At 55.0% G+C, this 22,205-nt stretch overlaps 3 protein-coding genes and 1 long non-coding RNA gene across 4 annotated transcripts in view; 3 read left to right on the top strand and 1 right to left on the bottom strand.

Annotated features, from left to right (window-relative positions):
* The window catches only part of LOC145529707 (uncharacterized), a 1,704,434-nt gene that overhangs the window by 1,574,492 nt on the left and 107,737 nt on the right, over nt 1–22,205 (bottom strand). Inside the window, exons 14-15 of the long non-coding RNA XR_014071296.1 lie at nt 15,124–15,235; nt 7,484–7,595 (exon numbers count right to left, since the gene is read on the bottom strand). This is a non-coding gene — a long non-coding RNA (uncharacterized LOC145529707). The remainder of the gene's footprint in view (nt 1–7,483; nt 7,596–15,123; nt 15,236–22,205) is intronic.
* On the top strand, nt 382–5,443 carry LOC145529533 (uncharacterized). Its single transcript, XM_081550112.1, has 3 exons — nt 382–3,828; nt 4,228–4,540; nt 4,791–5,443. The coding sequence occupies exons 1-3, from the start codon at nt 3,592–3,594 to the stop codon at nt 5,417–5,419; spliced, it is 1,179 nt and encodes a 392-aa protein (XP_081406238.1). The 5' UTR covers nt 382–3,591; the 3' UTR covers nt 5,420–5,443.
* LOC145529568 (uncharacterized) lies at nt 8,040–14,265 on the top strand. The gene is made up of 3 exons (XM_081550153.1): nt 8,040–11,468; nt 11,868–12,180; nt 12,431–14,265. Exons 1-3 carry the CDS (start codon nt 11,232–11,234, stop codon nt 13,057–13,059), a joined length of 1,179 nt encoding a protein of 392 aa, XP_081406279.1. The 5' UTR covers nt 8,040–11,231; the 3' UTR covers nt 13,060–14,265.
* LOC145529534 (uncharacterized) lies at nt 15,854–20,725 on the top strand. The gene is made up of 3 exons (XM_081550113.1): nt 15,854–19,110; nt 19,510–19,822; nt 20,073–20,725. Exons 1-3 carry the CDS (start codon nt 18,874–18,876, stop codon nt 20,699–20,701), a joined length of 1,179 nt encoding a protein of 392 aa, XP_081406239.1. The 5' UTR covers nt 15,854–18,873; the 3' UTR covers nt 20,702–20,725.

Below are 22,205 nucleotides of genomic sequence, written 5' to 3'. Positions count from 1 at the left end.
GCCCCTCCCACTGCTGGAGCCTGACCTCCCCCGGCCCCACCCCTTCCCCTACCCCAGCAGGACGAGAGCTCGTCTTCCCCTGGCTTCCAACGTGAGGCCCGGCCCTGGGCCCCGATTGGGCACTGCCCCAGTCCGGAGCCAATCACAGTGGCCAGGGAGGTGGAACGCACCGATTGGCCAGGGCCAGGTCATGTGACCATGCTCCCCAGGAAACTCAAATATTACCAAGATTCCCTAACAAACCAATGAACAAAATTATCCAGTAAAGGCAAACCGTACTTTTTAATGAGGCCGATGTCACAGAAAAAAAAAAAAATGCTTCACAATGAACTGCTCAAGGAAGCTACTAAATAAACTTTCAGAAAAGTTAAGTAGTTTTTTTTTTTTTTAATAGGGTGACGGAGAGCTATACCTTTCCCATCTATGTGAATTTAGGTTTAAACTAGATTTCCCTTGGCTATTATATACGACAAAAAAACCCCACATCACCCCCTTTCACTCCCCCCACCCCCCAAAAGTGTTTTAGTCTATTGAGTTTTTGTGTCCTCAGTTGTGTCTGATTCACGGCAACTCACGAACTCTACACAGCCAGGCTCTTCCGTCCATGGAATTCAGGGCAATTTTTTTCTGTCACAGTAAATGCCCACCCTGGGTGATCCAAAGGCAAGGGCTCAGAGGCTCCTGAGAGTCTAACTCCTTTCAGCCGAGCACAGAGCTGGCTCCTCACTGGGATGCCTGTGGCCTGGGGCTCCCAGAGGGGAGAGCAGCACTCGCCCCACCGTGTGGTCACTGCTGGAAGTGCAGGCTGCTCCTCACTCCCCCTTGACAGTGTCCCTGAGGGCAGAACAGTGGGAATCTACTCAAGGTGGAAATGCAAACTCCCATGCAACCAAACTTCCCACAAGGTCTCCAAAACCACTCAGGAACAGGGAATTGGAAACTGCAGGGCATGACATGAATGGAGATGGAGACTTGACACCTTACACCGAGTTCACTTCCAGTTATCCCTAGACAAAGTTTCCATGAAAACTTGTCACAAATCTAGAAGAACAATGAGCAGAAACCGGACACGTGCTTTGAGTCTTCACACACAAAACTAAAAGGCAGTCCACAAAACAACCCAGAGAATACAGTGGACTTTGCAAAATCAAAGATATCTACTGTGGGAAAGACCTCATTACAAAAGCAAAAGACAGGTCATACATCGCGAGACGAATGAGTGGAAACACAAAGCTTCTCAAGGATGTGTCTCCAAACAGACAAAGAACACCAACACAACAAGCCTGTGAAAACTAGGGAAAGGTCTGAAGGGACACCAGACTGAGGAAGACACACACAGAGTATCCCGGATGATGTCCAGCACGGAGGGCCTGAAGAAACAACAGTCTAGTTGCACTCCCTCAGGCCTGTGTGACCCTGGATGAGGCCTCTGTTTCCCGGTGGCTCTGAGAGATGGACAGGGAGGAAGGGGAAGAGAAATCACTTGCATTTCTAATACTCACAGCAAAGTCTTCCAATGAGAAGGGAATTATCACCCCCACTGACAATGCCATGCACTGAAGTGATACCCACGAGTCCATCTAACCCAGAAGGGAAGGAAGGACCTGTTCTCACAAAACGGCGAGAGATGGAAGAAGGAAGATCAAGCCCACACCAATCACTGGAAAGAGAAGCTGTGCTCAGGGCTTGAAAGAATTCCTATTGGGAAAATGATGTCACAGCCCCACAAGGCAATCCACAGCTTGGATGCTATTCCTCCCAAAATGCCAATGCATTGTCGCACCGAACAAAGAACTGCAAAAGGGGTTACGGAAACAGAAAAGAGCCTAAATTGTCAATACAATCCGACGAAAAAGCCCCGATACGGACATCCAAGGTTGTGTGAAAGGAAATTAGACGACCAAACTAGGATCCTCAGGAGCGTATCGGAGAAGGCGATGGCGACCCACGCCAGTACTCTTGCCTGGAAAATGCCCTGGACGGAGGAGCCTGGTAGGCTGCAGGCCATGGGGTCGCGCAGAGTCAGACACGACTGAAGTGACTTAGCCGCAGCGGCAGCAGCAGGACAGTATGCTATTGGGAATACAACAACACACACAGATCCAGATCGATGGAATAAAGTTGAGGGTCCAGAAACAAACCCCGGCATCCATGGTCAACTCATCTCTGACACAGAAGGGGAGAATATCCAAATGGGAACAAGAAAGCCTCTTCAATAAATGGCCATGGGAAAACCAGACAGCTACATCTGAAGAACGCTATTGGTTTTGATCTCACACCACCTCAATATCGGGGAAAAACCTCACCCTAAAGACTGATGTCTTGAGATAGCTAGAAAGAAGCGTAGGTCAAAGGCTCCTTAACATCAGAGTCTCCTTGCCATTTGCTGGGCGGAGGTAGAAATGGGTCTCTTCAAGTAAGGGAAAGAGGGAAACGAAGTACACCAATGGGTTTCCATCCAATGGAACCTCTTCACAACAGAGAAGCTAAGCATTCACAGATGCAAAAGATAGGAAACGGAACATGAGAGACTCCTTGCAAGTGGTGTATCTGAGAAGGGGTTCATATGGAAAGAGACGAAGAATGCACAGCACTCAGATTCCAAGAAACACCACCACCACCCTTGACCCTTCCCCCATGACCAACTCCGACCTAAAGCCTTTCTCTCCCTCTAACCCATCCCTAAAACATAACCCTCATCTAATCATATACATGTGCATTCCTAGCATCCATCCATCCACACACGAGAGAGAAAGAGGAAGACACAGACTGAATCGAGAAAGGAAAAGAGAGGGACACAGCCAGAGAGAGACACGGAACCAAAGAGAGGAAAGGAGTCGATGGTCCAGACTTTTCATCAATCTGTCTCGAAGGTAGAAGCAATGACAGCGCCCATCCACCCCAGAAGGGGGAAAAGGACGGAAGGTTTGGAGAGGAAAAGACAAGAACGCAGGGAGCCATTAGAAGCTCAGCCACCCGCAGAAGCCGAGCTGGGACACTTGAACAGAATCTCAATGGAAACAGAGGACCAGAAAGTTGGCTACTCTTTTCTATAAGAGAGGGAGACCTTCGAGTCTTCCTTTCGGGCCTCCAACTTGGATGTGGGGTCTCAAAACAGTCAGGAGGGGCAGTGCCTTTTCCTGGGTACCACGGCGCATCCAGGCCTCGTTCTGCCCCATTCTGTGCTGTGTCAGCCCTGGATGGAGTCTTTCTTTCTGAAGTCTCAGCGCACAAGCTCCACGTGATATCGGCCCCAGGTGGAGAGGCATGGAGCTGCTCGTAGGCCGACAGACCTAGGAAACAGATGGGAGAATGACCCCCACTCTGCAGATGGAGAGACTGGGGAAACCCTGAGGGGCATATGCTTGTCCAGGGCCACACCACTTATGAGAAGAAGGAGCCTGGTCTGAGAGCAGCGGGGTCCTCGGAGCTCAGGCCCTGGCTGCACCCAGGCCTCCCCAGGGCTGTGGGCTGGGCTGTGTGGCTGTCACTGTGCCTGCACATGGCCTAAGGGGGGTGGTCGAGCAGTCAGAAACCCAGAGATTCCCTTGGGAAGTTTTGGGGAAGGGACCTCAGCACGAACCCCAGGAAATGATGTCACCTGCCGGCAACAGAACCCAACAGAACCCGCAACCCGGGTATCCAGGCCTCCAGAGCGGAGAGGAGCCCCCAGCCAGATCTCTTGCTGCCAGGATGTTCTGCTGTTTGCCCCTGCCCAGAGGCCGGGGCCTCAGGAGAGCTCACAGGCAGTGTGCGTGGGCACCCTGTCGACGTTGGCTCAGGGCACCCCCGAGAGGCCTCTGGCCCTCTGCCCGGAGAAACAGAAAGGTAACACGGGGAGCCCCAGGCCGGGCCAGGCCACCTCTCCCATGCCACCCGGAAACACCGGGTCCTTTGCCTGTGTGTGTGGATGCGGGTTTCTCGGGGTGTGTCTCCCTCAAGGAAGCCCAGGCGGATGTGGGGTCAGAAGCCTGCGGACAAGTTGTGTCCACACCCCAGGGGAGATCAGGCTGGCTGGGATGGGAACAATGCGGGCAGGGCCGGCCGCCCAGGCCGACCTCACACCCTCAGGTGGGTCTCTTTCCTCCCGGGTGGGGATCTGAGCAGACCCACGTCTCTGACCCTTCTGGGAAGAGAAGTTCGAGCAGGCAGAAGCAGCGGCTCCACTGGCCAGGCCCAGCTCGGAAAACTCCCAGCACGGCTGGCTGACGGTCACTGTCGTTGCAGAGCTTCCCACGTGATGAGGCCGAGGACGGGGACACCCCGTCCACCTCCCGGAGGGAGGGGTCGGAGCACCAACCCCCCGCCCGTGAGGCCCAGTGCAGGCTCCAGGTGAGCGTGCCCACGGAGGCATCAGCCCCACCGGGGGCGAAGCGGAGGCGGGGAAGGCCTGCTGCCGAGACACCGCCCAGGATACACCCGGCGGCCCAGTCTGAGGCTGCCACGGAGCTCAGCACACCCGGCTCCGACCCAGAGTCCCGAGAACCCCGGCCTCTGAGGCAGCAGGAGGACCTGGAGCCCAGCACGCCAGAGCACAGAGGTAAGGACGCTGGGGCTGGTGCACGGGAGTGTGTGGGGAGGGGGTGCTGAGCTACACAGGGACGAGTCCCCGAAAGATGCTGCTGGGCCTGCAGCAAGCGCTGGCCTCACACCCCCACCCCCATCTTGCACACTTCAGTCCCAAAAGACATCCAACCCTGGGTATTCTTTCGGAATCTCTTGGAAGCTTTCTGTCCCGGGATACGCACATGCCAAGGCTGGTCTGTGGGCAAACTTTGCTTCTCCCCCAGCTCTAGCACTGGCCTCCAACTGGAACCAGGCTCCACTTCCCAGACCTGTGCCTACAGAGGTGGTGGCTCCAGGTGCAGGACCCAGGGATCCACCGAGGGCAGATGGAGAACCGAGCCTTGCCCTCGCAGAGACACCAGGCCAGCTGGGTACTGGCCAGCACACCGGGCAGATCGGATTTCCGTGCCTGCAGGACCCCCAGCCCCAGGCACTGATGTCCCACCCCCTCAGCCAGAACCTCCACCTCCACGTGCACCTGTACCTGCTCGGGCTTTGGCAGGAGAACCCGAGGCAGAGGAGGAGTCACCGCCTCGGCAGGGAGAGCCTGCCCTGGCTCCCGCGCAACACCCAGACGCCGACGATGACTCACCCGCCCCTGCAGGAAGAACGAGCCCCCGCTCTGGACAGAGACCCAGAGCCCTTGCCGGAAACACCATGTCCAGGGGAGCGGTCGGCTCTGCAGCCTCCATCCCTGTCTGCTCACCGTGGACGCCGGCAACTCGGTCTGCCCCCAGGGGACATGGAGTTCCTTTCCCCTGAGCTGCTTTGCATTTGGTTTGTTTCCACCTTTCTGGTGATGTTTTACTTTTTGTATGGTTTCGTCTATTTTTGTTGGTTAAGTTGGGATTAGTAAACTTTTTCATCATTGTTGCAATTTGGGACACTGTTGTGTAACTCTGGTGATACTGTGTTACCATCACCACTCTGTAGTTTCAGACCCGTTCGATCTTTATGCCCCACCCGCCAACAAAGCCTGGGTTCAAGGCAAGCAGGCCCTGTTCATCCCTCCCCCCGATCCTGACCACAATTTCATCTTTTCTTTCTGCATTCCTTCCTATATTCTTGGTGTCCCCAATCAATGACTCTCAGTGAGATGACTGAAGGAGTTTTTTTCGGACTCTCCACCTACTGTAAGACTCCATTGGAGAGTTCTCATTTTTATGTCATTTGAACTAGCCTTTGATAGCTGAAAGGACGGTGTACGTCCTTTCAAGATATCATGTGCCAAACGAAGCCCTTTTGGCAAATGCCATCATTATCTCCAGGCAGGCATTGCTGTTTGAAGGGTGACATCTCAGCCAGAAGGCAGAGGCTGAGCTCCTCTTGTTGCACCAGCTCCCAAAAGAAGCCAAGAAAGGGAGCTGGAACAACAAACCACCCCAACGCCCAGGAAAGCGTTCTTCACGACAGAAGGCTAGCAAATGACCCAACAACCTTGTGGCCCAGAACCCCTCTAGAAAAATCACTGTTCCATACAAAAGAGAAACACATGGGAAGTTCCAAGGAGAGGCAATGCCCATGGCCAGTGTACTTTAGAGACGGCCTGACCGCTCCGGGGAAGACACGCACCGACGGAACCCCTTGGGAAACAGCAGTGAGAGTCCTCACCGTCGTAAGGGTTTCCTCTGGGGACAACCTGCCCTGGGCACCACATGAGGGAGCAGACCGGCTTCTCTTCCTCTGCCCCCACACCACTCACTCATGAAGGCAGCTCAGGTGTTCTCATGCCCTGCCTGCCTGCCTGCCTGCCTGGCTCATCCGTGAGCTGTGACCACCTCCAGGGCAGGACTCCACCTTCTCCTCTCTGTGTACCGTGAATCTGCACACAGTGGGCTTTCAGAACCTTAGGAGACTTGAGCCATTCCCACTCGAGCCAGAACCCTCCCCAGGAAGGAAAACAGCTGTGGAGTCATTTTGGCCCCAGCACTGGTTCCCAAACCCTGGCGGCTCCTACAGCCTCTACGGTGTGAAGAGGGAGGTCCCTTTTGACAGAGCTTTCCGGCTGTCAGATCGAAGCTGTTGTTTCACTGTCAGCTGTGTCTCTGCCGTTGCAGCCAGGTGGGCCACGCTGCTCCAAAGGAGCTCACAAGCTGAGTTGCAAGGGAGGTATTGAGAGGACAGGGATGGCTACAACGTGCTGCAAACTGAGTGAGGGTCCCCACAATCCTCAGCAAAGGTCTGTGGTGTGCAAGTGGGGAGTAGAGGGCCCCCAAGTTCCAAAGGAAGGGAGGTACTCGGGAGATAAAGCCCTTGGCTGCTGTGGTAGCAGCTGCAGATGGCAGCTCGTCCACAGTGCACTTCGAATGAGGTCATATGAGCGGGACTCTGGAAATGGCTCCGAAATCCAGAGAAAGGGGTCAGGGTATGTGGGAATCCGGCGGGGGTGGGGGGTGGATGAAGGAAGGTGTCCTTCCTCTCTCCAGTGCAATTTGGTTTGGTGAGTCTCAAAGCTACCAGATGGCACTTCCCAAGTCAGGCCCCCGCAGGAATCAGGGTGGGCTGCGTGCCTCGGCCCCTGCCACAGGGACAAGCCACACCAGTGGCCTCCCTGAGCTCAAATGGCCGGATCTGGGGGTTCCGTCTGGGTGCACACCTCCTTGCTGTGGCCAAGTTCCCCCCTTCTCTGAGCACCAGCTTCATCATCCTCTCGAATGAGGACATCGATTGCTACCTTGGCACGTTACTCTCTTCATCCTGTGAAGACTCATTAGGCTTATCCTACAATTACTAGCTGGCCCGAAGAGATATCTCCTGAATCCAGATTAAGCTGGAGTCTCCCAGGCTCATCTGGCATGTCTTCCCTGAAGTCTGCCAAAACCCACACCCTTGCATTTCCAGGGACTCCCCTTAGCCGGCTGGGCAGAAAACCCAGCATGGTTCAAACAAGCTGACAGACAAGCGGGAGAGGACTCACGGGCAGACGGCCTCCGTCAGGTCTCGGGTGGAGCTCTGGGACCACAGCAGCAACGGGCCATCCCAGCCCCTGGGCTCAGCAGCGCCCTCATTCTCAGGCCGGCGGCTCTGCCCTGAGGGGAGCAGGAAGGTCACCAACTGCCGCAGGCGGACCTCAAGCCCCTCCCACTGCTGGAGCCTGACCTCCCCCGGCCCCACCCCTTCCCCTACCCCAGCAGGACGAGAGCTCGTCTTCCCCTGGCTTCCAACGTGAGGCCCGGCCCTGGGCCCCGATTGGGCACTGCCCCAGTCCGGAGCCAATCACAGTGGCCAGGGAGGTGGAACGCACCGATTGGCCAGGGCCAGGTCATGTGTCCATGCTCCCCAGGAAACTCAAATATTACCAAGATTCCCTAACAAACCAATGAACAAAATTATCCAGTAAAGGCAAACCGTACTTTTTAATGAGGCCGATGTCACAGAAAAAAAAAAAAAAGCTTCACAATGAACTGCTCAAGGAAGCTACTAAATAAACTTTCAGAAAAGTTAAGTAGTTTTTTTTTTTTTTAATAGGGTGACGGAGAGCTATACCTTTCCCATCTATGTGAATTTAGGTTTAAACTAGATTTCCCTTGGCTATTATATACGACAAAAAAACCCCACATCACCCCCTTTCACTCCCCCCACCCCCCAAAAGTGTTTTAGTCTATTGAGTTTTTGTGTCCTCAGTTGTGTCTGATTCACGGCAACTCACGAACTCTACACAGCCAGGCTCTTCCGTCCATGGAATTCAGGGCAATTTTTTTCTGTCACAGTAAATGCCCACCCTGGGTGATCCAAAGGCAAGGGCTCAGAGGCTCCTGAGAGTCTAACTCCTTTCAGCCGAGCACAGAGCTGGCTCCTCACTGGGATGCCTGTGGCCTGGGGCTCCCAGAGGGGAGAGCAGCACTCGCCCCACCGTGTGGTCACTGCTGGAAGTGCAGGCTGCTCCTCACTCCCCCTTGACAGTGTCCCTGAGGGCAGAACAGTGGGAATCTACTCAAGGTGGAAATGCAAACTCCCATGCAACCAAACTTCCCACAAGGTCTCCAAAACCACTCAGGAACAGGGAATTGGAAACTGCAGGGCATGACATGAATGGAGATGGAGACTTGACACCTTACACCGAGTTCACTTCCAGTTATCCCTAGACAAAGTTTCCATGAAAACTTGTCACAAATCTAGAAGAACAATGAGCAGAAACCGGACACGTGCTTTGAGTCTTCACACACAAAACTAAAAGGCAGTCCACAAAACAACCCAGAGAATACAGTGGACTTTGCAAAATCAAAGATATCTACTGTGGGAAAGACCTCATTACAAAAGCAAAAGACAGGTCATACATCGCGAGACGAATGAGTGGAAACACAAAGCTTCTCAAGGATGTGTCTCCAAACAGACAAAGAACACCAACACAACAAGCCTGTGAAAACTAGGGAAAGGTCTGAAGGGACACCAGACTGAGGAAGACACACACAGAGTATCCCGGATGATGTCCAGCACGGAGGGCCTGAAGAAACAACAGTCTAGTTGCACTCCCTCAGGCCTGTGTGACCCTGGATGAGGCCTCTGTTTCCCGGTGGCTCTGAGAGATGGACAGGGAGGAAGGGGAAGAGAAATCACTTGCATTTCTAATACTCACAGCAAAGTCTTCCAATGAGAAGGGAATTATCACCCCCACTGACAATGCCATGCACTGAAGTGATACCCACGAGTCCATCTAACCCAGAAGGGAAGGAAGGACCTGTTCTCACAAAACGGCGAGAGATGGAAGAAGGAAGATCAAGCCCACACCAATCACTGGAAAGAGAAGCTGTGCTCAGGGCTTGAAAGAATTCCTATTGGGAAAATGATGTCACAGCCCCACAAGGCAATCCACAGCTTGGATGCTATTCCTCCCAAAATGCCAATGCATTGTCGCACCGAACAAAGAACTGCAAAAGGGGTTACGGAAACAGAAAAGAGCCTAAATTGTCAATACAATCCGACGAAAAAGCCCCGATACGGACATCCAAGGTTGTGTGAAAGGAAATTAGACGACCAAACTAGGATCCTCAGGAGCGTATCGGAGAAGGCGATGGCGACCCACGCCAGTACTCTTGCCTGGAAAATGCCCTGGACGGAGGAGCCTGGTAGGCTGCAGGCCATGGGGTCGCGCAGAGTCAGACACGACTGAAGTGACTTAGCCGCAGCGGCAGCAGCAGGACAGTATGCTATTGGGAATACAACAACACACACAGATCCAGATCGATGGAATAAAGTTGAGGGTCCAGAAACAAACCCCGGCATCCATGGTCAACTCATCTCTGACACAGAAGGGGAGAATATCCAAATGGGAACAAGAAAGCCTCTTCAATAAATGGCCATGGGAAAACCAGACAGCTACATCTGAAGAACGCTATTGGTTTTGATCTCACACCACCTCAATATCGGGGAAAAACCTCACCCTAAAGACTGATGTCATGAGATAGCTAGAAAGAAGCGTAGGTCAAAGGCTCCTTAACATCAGAGTCTCCTTGCCATTTGCTGGGCGGAGGTAGAAATGGGTCTCTTCAAGTAAGGGAAAGAGGGAAACGAAGTACACCAATGGGTTTCCATCCAATGGAACCTCTTCACAACAGAGAAGCTAAGCATTCACACATGCAAAAGATAGGAAACGGAACATGAGAGACTCCTTGCAATTGGTGTATCTGAGAAGGGGTTCATATGGAAAGAGACGAAGAATGCACAGCACTCAGATTCCAAGAAACACCACCACCACCCTTGACCCTTCCCCCATGACCAACTCCGACCTAAAGCCTTTCTCTCCCTCTAACCCATCCCTAAAACATAACCCTCATCTAATCATATACATGTGCATTCCTAGCATCCATCCATCCACACACGAGAGAGAAAGAGGAAGACACAGACTGAATCGAGAAAGGAAAAGAGAGGGACACAGCCAGAGAGAGACACGGAACCAAAGAGAGGAAAGGAGTCGATGGTCCAGACTTTTCATCAATCTGTCTCGAAGGTAGAAGCAATGACAGCGCCCATCCACCCCAGAAGGGGGAAAAGGACGGAAGGTTTGGAGAGGAAAAGACAAGAACGCAGGGAGCCATTAGAAGCTCAGCCACCCGCAGAAGCCGAGCTGGGACACTTGAACAGAATCTCAATGGAAACAGAGGACCAGAAAGTTGGCTACTCTTTTCTATAAGAGAGGGAGACCTTCGAGTCTTCCTTTCGGGCCTCCAACTTGGATGTGGGGTCTCAAAACAGTCAGGAGGGGCAGTGCCTTTTCCTGGGTACCACGGCGCATCCAGGCCTCGTTCTGCCCCATTCTGTGCTGTGTCAGCCCTGGATGGAGTCTTTCTTTCTGAAGTCTCAGCGCACAAGCTCCACGTGATATCGGCCCCAGGTGGAGAGGCATGGAGCTGCTCGTAGGCCGACAGACCTAGGAAACAGATGGGAGAATGACCCCCACTCTGCAGATGGAGAGACTGGGGAAACCCTGAGGGGCATATGCTTGTCCAGGGCCACACCACTTATGAGAAGAAGGAGCCTGGTCTGAGAGCAGCGGGGTCCTCGGAGCTCAGGCCCTGGCTGCACCCAGGCCTCCCCAGGGCTGTGGGCTGGGCTGTGTGGCTGTCAATGTGCCTGCACATGGCCTAAGGGGGGTGGTCGAGCAGTCAGAAACCCAGAGATTCCCTTGGGAAGTTTTGGGGAAGGGACCTCAGCACGAACCCCAGGAAATGATGTCACCTGCCGGCAACAGAACCCAACAGAACCCGCAACCCGGGTATCCAGGCCTCCAGAGCGGAGAGGAGCCCCCAGCCAGATCTCTTGCTGCCAGGATGTTCTGCTGTTTGCCCCTGCCCAGAGGCCGGGGCCTCAGGAGAGCTCACGGGCAGTGTGCGTGGGCACCCTGTCGACGTTGGCTCAGGGCACCCCCGAGAGGCCTCTGGCCCTCTGCCCGGAGAAACAGAAAGGTAACACGGGGAGCCCCAGGCCGGGCCAGGCCACCTCTCCCATGCCACCCGGAAACACCGGGTCCTTTGCCTGTGTGTGTGGATGCGGGTTTCTCGGGGTGTGTCTCCCTCAAGGAAGCCCAGGCGGATGTGGGGTCAGAAGCCTGCGGACAAGTTGTGTCCACACCCCAGGGGAGATCAGGCTGGCTGGGATGGGAACAGTGCGGGCAGGGCCGGCCGCCCAGGCTGACCTCACACCCTCAGGTGGGTCTCTTTCCTCCCGGGTGGGGATCTGAGCAGACACACGTCTCTGACCCTTCTGGGAAGAGAAGTTCGAGCAGGCAGAAGCAGCGGCTCCACTGGCCAGGCCCAGCTCGGAAAACTCCCAGCACGGCTGGCTGACGGTCACTGTCGTTGCAGAGCTTCCCACGTGATGAGGCCGAGGACGGGGACACCCCGTCCACCTCCCGGAGGGAGGGGTCGGAGCACCAACCCCCCGCCCGTGAGGCCCAGTGCAGGCTCCAGGTGAGCGTGCCCACGGAGGCATCAGCCCCACCGGGGGCGAAGCGGAGGCGGGGAAGGCCTGCTGCCGAGACACCGCCCAGGATACACCCGGCGGCCCAGTCTGAGGCTGCCACGGAGCTCAGCACACCCGGCTCCGACCCAGAGTCCCGAGAACCCCGGCCTCTGAGGCAGCAGGAGGACCTGGAGCCCAGCACGCCAGAGCACAGAGGTAAGGACGCTGGGGCTGGTGCACGGGAGTGTGTGGGGAGGGGGTGCTGAGCTACACAGGGACGAGTCCCCGAAAGATGCTGCTGGGCCTGCAGCAAGCGCTGGCCTCACACCCCCACCCCCATCTTGCACACTTCAGTCCCAAAAGACATCCAACCCTGGGTATTCTTTCGGAATCTCTTGGAAGCTTTCTGTCCCGGGATACGCACATGCCAAGGCTGGTCTGTGGGCAAACTTTGCTTCTCCCCCAGCTCTAGCACTGGCCTCCAACTGGAACCAGGCTCCACTTCCCAGACCTGTGCCTACAGAGGTGGTGGCTCCAGGTGCAGGACCCAGGGATCCACCGAGGGCAGATGGAGAACCGAGCCTTGCCCTCGCAGAGACACCAGGCCAGCTGGGTACTGGCCAGCACACCGGGCAGATCGGATTTCCGTGCCTGCAGGACCCCCAGCCCCAGGCACTGATGTCCCACCCCCTCAGCCAGAACCTCCACCTCCACGTGCACCTGTACCTGCTCGGGCTTTGGCAGGAGAACCCGAGGCAGAGGAGGAGTCACCGCCTCGGCAGGGAGAGCCTGCCCTGGCTCCCGCGCAACACCCAGACGCCGACGATGACTCACCCGCCCCTGCAGGAAGAACGAGCCCCCGCTCTGGACAGAGACCCAGAACCCTTGCCGGAAACACCATGTCCAGGGGAGCGGTCGGCTCTGCAGCCTCCATCCCTGTCTGCTCACCGTGGACGCCGGCAACTCGGTCTGCCCCCAGGGGACATGGAGTTCCTTTCCCCTGAGCTGCTTTGCATTTGGTTTGTTTCCACCTTTCTGGTGATGTTTTACTTTTTGTATGGTTTCGTCTATTTTTGTTGGTTAAGTTGGGATTAGTAAACTTTTTCATCATTGTTGCAATTTGGGACACTGTTGTGTAACTCTGGTGATACTGTGTTACCATCACCACTCTGTAGTTTCAGACCCGTTCGATCTTTATGCCCCACCCGCCAACAAAGCCTGGGTTCAAGGCAAGCAGGCCCTGTTCATCCCTCCCCCCGATCCTGACCACAATTTCATCTTTTCTTTCTGCATTCCTTCCTATATTCTTGGTGTCCCCAATCAATGACTCTCAGTGAGATGACTGAAGGAGTTTTTTTCGGACTCTCCACCTACTGTAAGACTCCATTGGAGAGTTCTCATTTTTATGTCATTTGAACTAGCCTTTGATAGCTGAAAGGACGGTGTACGTCCTTTCAAGATATCATGTGCCAAACGAAGCCCTTTTGGCAAATGCCATCATTATCTCCAGGCAGGCATTGCTGTTTGAAGGGTGACATCTCAGCCAGAAGGCAGAGGCTGAGCTCCTCTTGTTGCACCAGCTCCCAAAAGAAGCCAAGAAAGGGAGCTGGAACAACAAACCACCCCAACGCCCAGGAAAGCGTTCTTCACGACAGAAGGCTAGCAAATGACCCAACAACCTTGTGGCCCAGAACCCCTCTAGAAAAATCACTGTTCCATACAAAAGAGAAACACATGGGAAGTTCCAAGGAGAGGCAATGCCCATGGCCAGTGTACTTTAGAGACGGCCTGACCGCTCCGGGGAAGACACGCACCGACGGAACCCCTTGGGAAACAGCAGTGAGAGTCCTCACCGTCGTAAGGGTTTCCTCTGGGGACAACCTGCCCTGGGCACCACATGAGGGAGCAGACCGGCTTCTCTTCCTCTGCCCCCACACCACTCACTCATGAAGGCAGCCCAGGTGTTCTCATGCCCTGCCTGCCTGCCTGCCTGCCTGGCTCATCCGTGAGCTGTGACCACCTCCAGGGCAGGACTCCACCTTCTCCTCTCTGTGTACCGTGAATCTGCACACAGTGGGCTTTCAGAACCTTAGGAGACTTGAGCCATTCCCACTCGAGCCAGAACCCTCCCCAGGAAGGAAAACAGCTGTGGAGTCATTTTGGCCCCAGCACTGGTTCCCAAACCCTGGCGGCTCCTACAGCCTCTACGGTGTGAAGAGGGAGGTCCCTTTTGACAGAGCTTTCCGGCTGTCAGATCGAAGCTGTTGTTTCACTGTCAGCTGTGTCTCTGCCGTTGCAGCCAGGTGGGCCACGCTGCTCCAAAGGAGCTCACAAGCTGAGTTGCAAGGGAGGTATTGAGAGGACAGGGATGGCTACAACGTGCTGCAAACTGAGTGAGGGTCCCCACAATCCTCAGCAAAGGTCTGTGGTGTGCAAGTGGGGAGTAGAGGGCCCCCAAGTTCCAAAGGAAGGGAGGTACTCGGGAGATAAAGCCCTTGGCTGCTGTGGTAGCAGCTGCAGATGGCAGCTCGTCCACAGTGCACTTCGAATGAGGTCATATGAGCGGGACTCTGGAAATGGCTCCGAAATCCAGAGAAAGGGGTCAGGGTATGTGGGAATCCGGCGGGGGTGGGGGGTGGATGAAGGAAGGTGTCCTTCCTCTCTCCAGTGCAATTTGGTTTGGTGAGTCTCAAAGCTACCAGATGGCACTTCCCAAGTCAGGCCCCCGCAGGAATCAGGGTGGGCTGCGTGCCTCGGCCCCTGCCACAGGGACAAGCCACACCAGTGGCCTCCCTGAGCTCAAATGGCCGGATCCGGGGGTTCCGTCTGGGTGCACACCTCCTTGCTGTGGCCAAGTTCCCCCCTTCTCTGAGCACCAGCTTCATCATCCTCTCGAATGAGGACATCGATTGCTACCTTGGCACGTTACTCTCTTCATCCTGTGAAGACTCATTAGGCTTATCCTACAATTACTAGCTGGCCCGAAGAGATATCTCCTGAATCCAGATTAAGCTGGAGTCTCCCAGGCTCATCTGGCATGTCTTCCCTGAAGTCTGCCAAAACCCACACCCTTGCATTTCCAGGGACTCCCCTTAGCCGGCTGGGCAGAAAACCCAGCATGGTTCAAACAAGCTGACAGACAAGCGGGAGAGGACTCACGGGCAGACGGCCTCCGTCAGGTCTCGGGTGGAGCTCTGGGACCACAGCAGCAACGGGCCATCCCAGCCCCTGGGCTCAGCAGCGCCCTCATTCTCAGGCCGGCGGCTCTGCCCTGAGGGGAGCAGGAAGGTCACCAACTGCCGCAGGCGGACCTCAAGCCCCTCCCACTGCTGGAGCCTGACCTCCCCCGGCCCCACCCCTTCCCCTACCCCAGCAGGACGAGAGCTCGTCTTCCCCTGGCTTCCAACGTGAGGCCCGGCCCTGGGCCCCGATTGGGCACTGCCCCAGTCCGGAGCCAATCACAGTGGCCAGGGAGGTGGAACGCACCGATTGGCCAGGGCCAGGTCATGTGACCATGCTCCCCAGGAAACTCAAATATTACCAAGATTCCCTAACAAACCAATGAACAAAATTATCCAGTAAAGGCAAACCGTACTTTTTAATGAGGCCGATGTCACAGAAAAAAAAAAAAAAAGCTTCACAATGAACTGCTCAAGGAAGCTACTAAATAAACTTTCAGAAAAGTTAAGTAGTTTTTTTTTTTTTTTAATAGGGTGACGGAGAGCTATACCTTTCCCATCTATGTGAATTTAGGTTTAAACTAGATTTCCCTTGGCTATTATATACGACAAAAAAACCCCACATCACCCCCTTTCACTCCCCCCACCCCCCAAAAGTGTTTTAGTCTATTGAGTTTTTGTGTCCTCAGTTGTGTCTGATTCACGGCAACTCACGAACTCTACACAGCCAGGCTCTTCCGTCCATGGAATTCAGGGCAATTTTTTTCTGTCACAGTAAATGCCCACCCTGGGTGATCCAAAGGCAAGGGCTCAGAGGCTCCTGAGAGTCTAACTCCTTTCAGCCGAGCACAGAGCTGGCTCCTCACTGGGATGCCTGTGGCCTGGGGCTCCCAGAGGGGAGAGCAGCACTCGCCCCACCGTGTGGTCACTGCTGGAAGTGCAGGCTGCTCCTCACTCCCCCTTGACAGTGTCCCTGAGGGCAGAACAGTGGGAATCTACTCAAGGTGGAAATGCAAACTCCCATGCAACCAAACTTCCCACAAGGTCTCCAAAACCACTCAGGAACAGGGAATTGGAAACTGCAGGGCATGACATGAATGGAGATGGAGACTTGACACCTTACACCGAGTTCACTTCCAGTTATCCCTAGACAAAGTTTCCATGAAAACTTGTCACAAATCTAGAAGAACAATGAGCAGAAACCGGACACGTGCTTTGAGTCTTCACACACAAAACTAAAAGGCAGTCCACAAAACAACCCAGAGAATACAGTGGACTTTGCAAAATCAAAGATATCTACTGTGGGAAAGACCTCATTGCAAAAGCAAAAGACAGGTCATACATCGCGAGACGAATGAGTGGAAACACAAAGCTTCTCAAGGATGTGTCTCCAAACAGACAAAGAACACCAACACAACAAGCCTGTGAAAACTAGGGAAAGGTCTGAAGGGACACCAGACTGAGGAAGACACACACAGAGTATCCCGGATGATGTCCAGCACGGAGGGCCTGAAGAAACAACAGTCTAGTTGCACTCCCTCAGGCCTGTGTGACCCTGGATGAGGCCTCTGTTTCCCGGTGGCTCTGAGAGATGGACAGGGAGGAAGGGGAAGAGAAATCACTTGCATTTCTAATACTCACAGCAAAGTCTTCCAATGAGAAGGGAATTATCACCCCCACTGACAATGCCATGCACTGAAGTGATACCCACGAGTCCATCTAACCCAGAAGGGAAGGAAGGACCTGTTCTCACAAAACGGCGAGAGATGGAAGAAGGAAGATCAAGCCCACACCAATCACTGGAAAGAGAAGCTGTGCTCAGGGCTTGAAAGAATTCCTATTGGGAAAATGATGTCACAGCCCCACAAGGCAATCCACAGCTTGGATGCTATTCCTCCCAAAATGCCAATGCATTGTCGCACCGAACCAAGAACTGCAAAAGGGGTTACGGAAACAGAAAAGAGCCTAAATTGTCAATACAATCCGACGAAAAAGCCCCGATACGGACATCCAAGGTTGTGTGAAAGGAAATTAGACGACCAAACTAGGATCCTCAGGAGCGTATCGGAGAAGGCGATGGCGACCCACGCCAGTACTCTTGCCTGGAAAATGCCCTGGACGGAGGAGCCTGGTAGGCTGCAGGCCATGGGGTCGCGCAGAGTCAGACACGACTGAAGTGACTTAGCCGCAGCGGCAGCAGCAGGACAGTATGCTATTGGGAATACAACAACACACACAGATCCAGATCGATGGAATAAAGTTGAGGGTCCAGAAACAAACCCCGGCATCCATGGTCAACTCATCTCTGACACAGAAGGGGAGAATATCCAAATGGGAACAAGAAAGCCTCTTCAATAAATGGCCATGGGAAAACCAGACAGCTACATCTGAAGAACGCTATTGGTTTTGATCTCACACCACCTCAATATCGGGGAAAAACCTCACCCTAAAGACTGATGTCATGAGATAGCTAGAAAGAAGCGTAGGTCAAAGGCTCCTTAACATCAGAGTCTCCTTGCCATTTGCTGGGCGGAGGTAGAAATGGGTCTCTTCAAGTAAGGGAAAGAGGGAAACGAAGTACACCAATGGGTTTCCATCCAATGGAACCTCTTCACAACAGAGAAGCTAAGCATTCACAGATGCAAAAGATAGGAAACGGAACATGAGAGACTCCTTGCAAGTGGTGTATCTGAGAAGGGGTTCATATGGAAAGAGACGAAGAATGCACAGCACTCAGATTCCAAGAAACACCACCACCACCCTTGACCCTTCCCCCATGACCAACTCCGACCTAAAGCCTTTCTCTCCCTCTAACCCATCCCTAAAACATAACCCTCATCTAATCATATACATGTGCATTCCTAGCATCCATCCATCCACACACGAGAGAGAAAGAGGAAGACACAGACTGAATCGAGAAAGGAAAAGAGAGGGACACAGCCAGAGAGAGACACGGAACCAAAGAGAGGAAAGGAGTCGATGGTCCAGACTTTTCATCAATCTGTCTCGAAGGTAGAAGCAATGACAGCGCCCATCCACCCCAGAAGGGGGAAAAGGACGGAAGGTTTGGAGAGGAAAAGACAAGAACGCAGGGAGCCATTAGAAGCTCAGCCACCCGCAGAAGCCGAGCTGGGACACTTGAACAGAATCTCAATGGAAACAGAGGACCAGAAAGTTGGCTACTCTTTTCTATAAGAGAGGGAGACCTTCGAGTCTTCCTTTCGGGCCTCCAACTTGGATGTGGGGTCTCAAAACAGTCAGGAGGGGCAGTGCCTTTTCCTGGGTACCACGGCGCATCCAGGCCTCGTTCTGCCCCATTCTGTGCTGTGTCAGCCCTGGATGGAGTCTTTCTTTCTGAAGTCTCAGCGCACAAGCTCCACGTGATATCGGCCCCAGGTGGAGAGGCATGGAGCTGCTCGTAGGCCGACAGACCTAGGAAACAGATGGGAGAATGACCCCCACTCTGCAGATGGAGAGACTGGGGAAACCCTGAGGGGCATATGCTTGTCCAGGGCCACACCACTTATGAGAAGAAGGAGCCTGGTCTGAGAGCAGCGGGGTCCTCGGAGCTCAGGCCCTGGCTGCACCCAGGCCTCCCCAGGGCTGTGGGCTGGGCTGTGTGGCTGTCAATGTGTCTGCACATGGCCTAAGGGGGGTGGTCGAGCAGTCAGAAACCCAGAGATTCCCTTGGGAAGTTTTGGGGAAGGGACCTCAGCACGAACCCCAGGAAATGATGTCACCTGCCGGCAACAGAACCCAACAGAACCCGCAACCCGGGTATCCAGGCCTCCAGAGCGGAGAGGAGCCCCCAGCCAGATCTCTTGCTGCCAGGATGTTCTGCTGTTTGCCCCTGCCCAGAGGCCGGGGCCTCAGGAGAGCTCACAGGCAGTGTGCGTGGGCACCCTGTCGACGTTGGCTCAGGGCACCCCCGAGAGGCCTCTGGCCCTCTGCCCGGAGAAACAGAAAGGTAACACGGGGAGCCCCAGGCCGGGCCAGGCCACCTCTCCCATGCCACCCGGAAACACCGGGTCCTTTGCCTGTGTGTGTGGATGCGGGTTTCTCGGGGTGTGTCTCCCTCAAGGAAGCCCAGGCGGATGTGGGGTCAGAAGCCTGCGGACAAGTTGTGTCCACACCCCAGGGGAGATCAGGCTGGCTGGGATGGGAACAGTGCGGGCAGGGCCGGCCGCCCAGGCTGACCTCACACCCTCAGGTGGGTCTCTTTCCTCCCGGGTGGGGATCTGAGCAGACACACGTCTCTGACCCTTCTGGGAAGAGAAGTTCGAGCAGGCAGAAGCAGCGGCTCCACTGGCCAGGCCCAGCTCGGAAAACTCCCAGCACGGCTGGCTGACGGTCACTGTCGTTGCAGAGCTTCCCACGTGATGAGGCCGAGGACGGGGACACCCCGTCCACCTCCCGGAGGGAGGGGTCGGAGCACCAACCCCCCGCCCGTGAGGCCCAGTGCAGGCTCCAGGTGAGCGTGCCCACGGAGGCATCAGCCCCACCGGGGGCGAAGCGGAGGCGGGGAAGGCCTGCTGCCGAGACACCGCCCAGGATACACCCGGCGGCCCAGTCTGAGGCTGCCACGGAGCTCAGCACACCCGGCTCCGACCCAGAGTCCCGAGAACCCCGGCCTCTGAGGCAGCAGGAGGACCTGGAGCCCAGCACGCCAGAGCACAGAGGTAAGGACGCTGGGGCTGGTGCACGGGAGTGTGTGGGGAGGGGGTGCTGAGCTACACAGGGACGAGTCCCCGAAAGATGCTGCTGGGCCTGCAGCAAGCGCTGGCCTCACACCCCCACCCCCATCTTGCACACTTCAGTCCCAAAAGACATCCAACCCTGGGTATTCTTTCGGAATCTCTTGGAAGCTTTCTGTCCCGGGATACGCACATGCCAAGGCTGGTCTGTGGGCAAACTTTGCTTCTCCCCCAGCTCTAGCACTGGCCTCCAACTGGAACCAGGCTCCACTTCCCAGACCTGTGCCTACAGAGGTGGTGGCTCCAGGTGCAGGACCCAGGGATCCACCGAGGGCAGATGGAGAACCGAGCCTTGCCCTCGCAGAGACACCAGGCCAGCTGGGTACTGGCCAGCACACCGGGCAGATCGGATTTCCGTGCCTGCAGGACCCCCAGCCCCAGGCACTGATGTCCCACCCCCTCAGCCAGAACCTCCACCTCCACGTGCACCTGTACCTGCTCGGGCTTTGGCAGGAGAACCCGAGGCAGAGGAGGAGTCACCGCCTCGGCAGGGAGAGCCTGCCCTGGCTCCCGCGCAACACCCAGACGCCGACGATGACTCACCCGCCCCTGCAGGAAGAACGAGCCCCCGCTCTGGACAGAGACCCAGAGCCCTTGCCGGAAACACCATGTCCAGGGGAGCGGTCGGCTCTGCAGCCTCCATCCCTGTCTGCTCACCGTGGACGCCGGCAACTCGGTCTGCCCCCAGGGGACATGGAGTTCCTTTCCCCTGAGCTGCTTTGCATTTGGTTTGTTTCCACCTTTCTGGTGATGTTTTACTTTTTGTATGGTTTCGTCTATTTTTGTTGGTTAAGTTGGGATTAGTAAACTTTTTCATCATTGTTGCAATTTGGGACACTGTTGTGTAACTCTGGTGATACTGTGTTACCATCACCACTCTGTAGTTTCAGACCCGTTCGATCTTTATGCCCCACCCGCCAACAAAGCCTGGGTTCAAGGCAAGCAGGCCCTGTTCATCCCTCCCCCCGATCCTGACCACAATTTCATCTTTTCTTTCTGCATTCCTTCCTATATTCTTGGTGTCCCCAATCAATGACTCTCAGTGAGATGACTGAAGGAGTTTTTTTCGGACTCTCCACCTACTGTAAGACTCCATTGGAGAGTTCTCATTTTTATGTCATTTGAACTAGCCTTTGATAGCTGAAAGGACGGTGTACGTCCTTTCAAGATATCATGTGCCAAACGAAGCCCTTTTGGCAAATGCCATCATTATCTCCAGGCAGGCATTGCTGTTTGAAGGGTGACATCTCAGCCAGAAGGCAGAGGCTGAGCTCCTCTTGTTGCACCAGCTCCCAAAAGAAGCCAAGAAAGGGAGCTGGAACAACAAACCACCCCAACGCCCAGGAAAGCGTTCTTCACGACAGAAGGCTAGCAAATGACCCAACAACCTTGTGGCCCAGAACCCCTCTAGAAAAATCACTGTTCCATACAAAAGAGAAACACATGGGAAGTTCCAAGGAGAGGCAATGCCCATGGCCAGTGTACTTTAGAGACGGCCTGACCGCTCCGGGGAAGACACGCACCGACGGAACCCCTTGGGAAACAGCAGTGAGAGTCCTCACCGTCGTAAGGGTTTCCTCTGGGGACAACCTGCCCTGGGCACCACATGAGGGAGCAGACCGGCTTCTCTTCCTCTGCCCCCACACCACTCACTCATGAAGGCAGCCCAGGTGTTCTCATGCCCTGCCTGCCTGCCTGCCTGCCTGGCTCATCCGTGAGCTGTGACCACCTCCAGGGCAGGACTCCACCTTCTCCTCTCTGTGTACCGTGAATCTGCACACAGTGGGCTTTCAGAACCTTAGGAGACTTGAGCCATTCCCACTCGAGCCAGAACCCTCCCCAGGAAGGAAAACAGCTGTGGAGTCATTTTGGCCCCAGCACTGGTTCCCAAACCCTGGCGGCTCCTACAGCCTCTACGGTGTGAAGAGGGAGGTCCCTTTTGACAGAGCTTTCCGGCTGTCAGATCGAAGCTGTTGTTTCACTGTCAGCTGTGTCTCTGCCGTTGCAGCCAGGTGGGCCACGCTGCTCCAAAGGAGCTCACAAGCTGAGTTGCAAGGGAGGTATTGAGAGGACAGGGATGGCTACAACGTGCTGCAAACTGAGTGAGGGTCCCCACAATCCTCAGCAAAGGTCTGTGGTGTGCAAGTGGGGAGTAGAGGGCCCCCAAGTTCCAAAGGAAGGGAGGTACTCGGGAGATAAAGCCCTTGGCTGCTGTGGTAGCAGCTGCAGATGGCAGCTCGTCCACAGTGCACTTCGAATGAGGTCATATGAGCGGGACTCTGGAAATGGCTCCGAAATCCAGAGAAAG

This window comes from Giraffa tippelskirchi, chromosome 12 (genome assembly GCF_054371585.1).
Source record: "Giraffa tippelskirchi isolate mGirTip1 chromosome 12, T2T-mGirTip1v1.2.pri, whole genome shotgun sequence".
Lineage (NCBI taxonomy): Eukaryota > Metazoa > Chordata > Mammalia > Artiodactyla > Giraffidae > Giraffa > Giraffa tippelskirchi.
Note: the sequence above shows the minus strand (reverse complement) of the source record. Positions and strands in the feature narration are given on the sequence as shown.

Bases quoted from the DNA above. Each gene is read 5' to 3' on its own strand.
- LOC145529534 (XM_081550113.1), top strand. From the start codon at position 18,874: ATGATGTCACCTGCCGGCAACAGAACCCAACAGAACCCGCAACCCGGG. The intron at 19,111-19,509 runs GTAACACGGGGA...CTGTCGTTGCAG, and splicing joins CTGCCCGGAGAAACAGAAAG to AGCTTCCCACGTGATGAGGC. The intron at 19,823-20,072 runs GTAAGGACGCTG...CTTCTCCCCCAG, and splicing joins CAGCACGCCAGAGCACAGAG to CTCTAGCACTGGCCTCCAAC.
- LOC145529568 (XM_081550153.1), top strand. From the start codon at position 11,232: ATGATGTCACCTGCCGGCAACAGAACCCAACAGAACCCGCAACCCGGG. The intron at 11,469-11,867 runs GTAACACGGGGA...CTGTCGTTGCAG, and splicing joins CTGCCCGGAGAAACAGAAAG to AGCTTCCCACGTGATGAGGC. The intron at 12,181-12,430 runs GTAAGGACGCTG...CTTCTCCCCCAG, and splicing joins CAGCACGCCAGAGCACAGAG to CTCTAGCACTGGCCTCCAAC.
- LOC145529533 (XM_081550112.1), top strand. From the start codon at position 3,592: ATGATGTCACCTGCCGGCAACAGAACCCAACAGAACCCGCAACCCGGG. The intron at 3,829-4,227 runs GTAACACGGGGA...CTGTCGTTGCAG, and splicing joins CTGCCCGGAGAAACAGAAAG to AGCTTCCCACGTGATGAGGC. The intron at 4,541-4,790 runs GTAAGGACGCTG...CTTCTCCCCCAG, and splicing joins CAGCACGCCAGAGCACAGAG to CTCTAGCACTGGCCTCCAAC.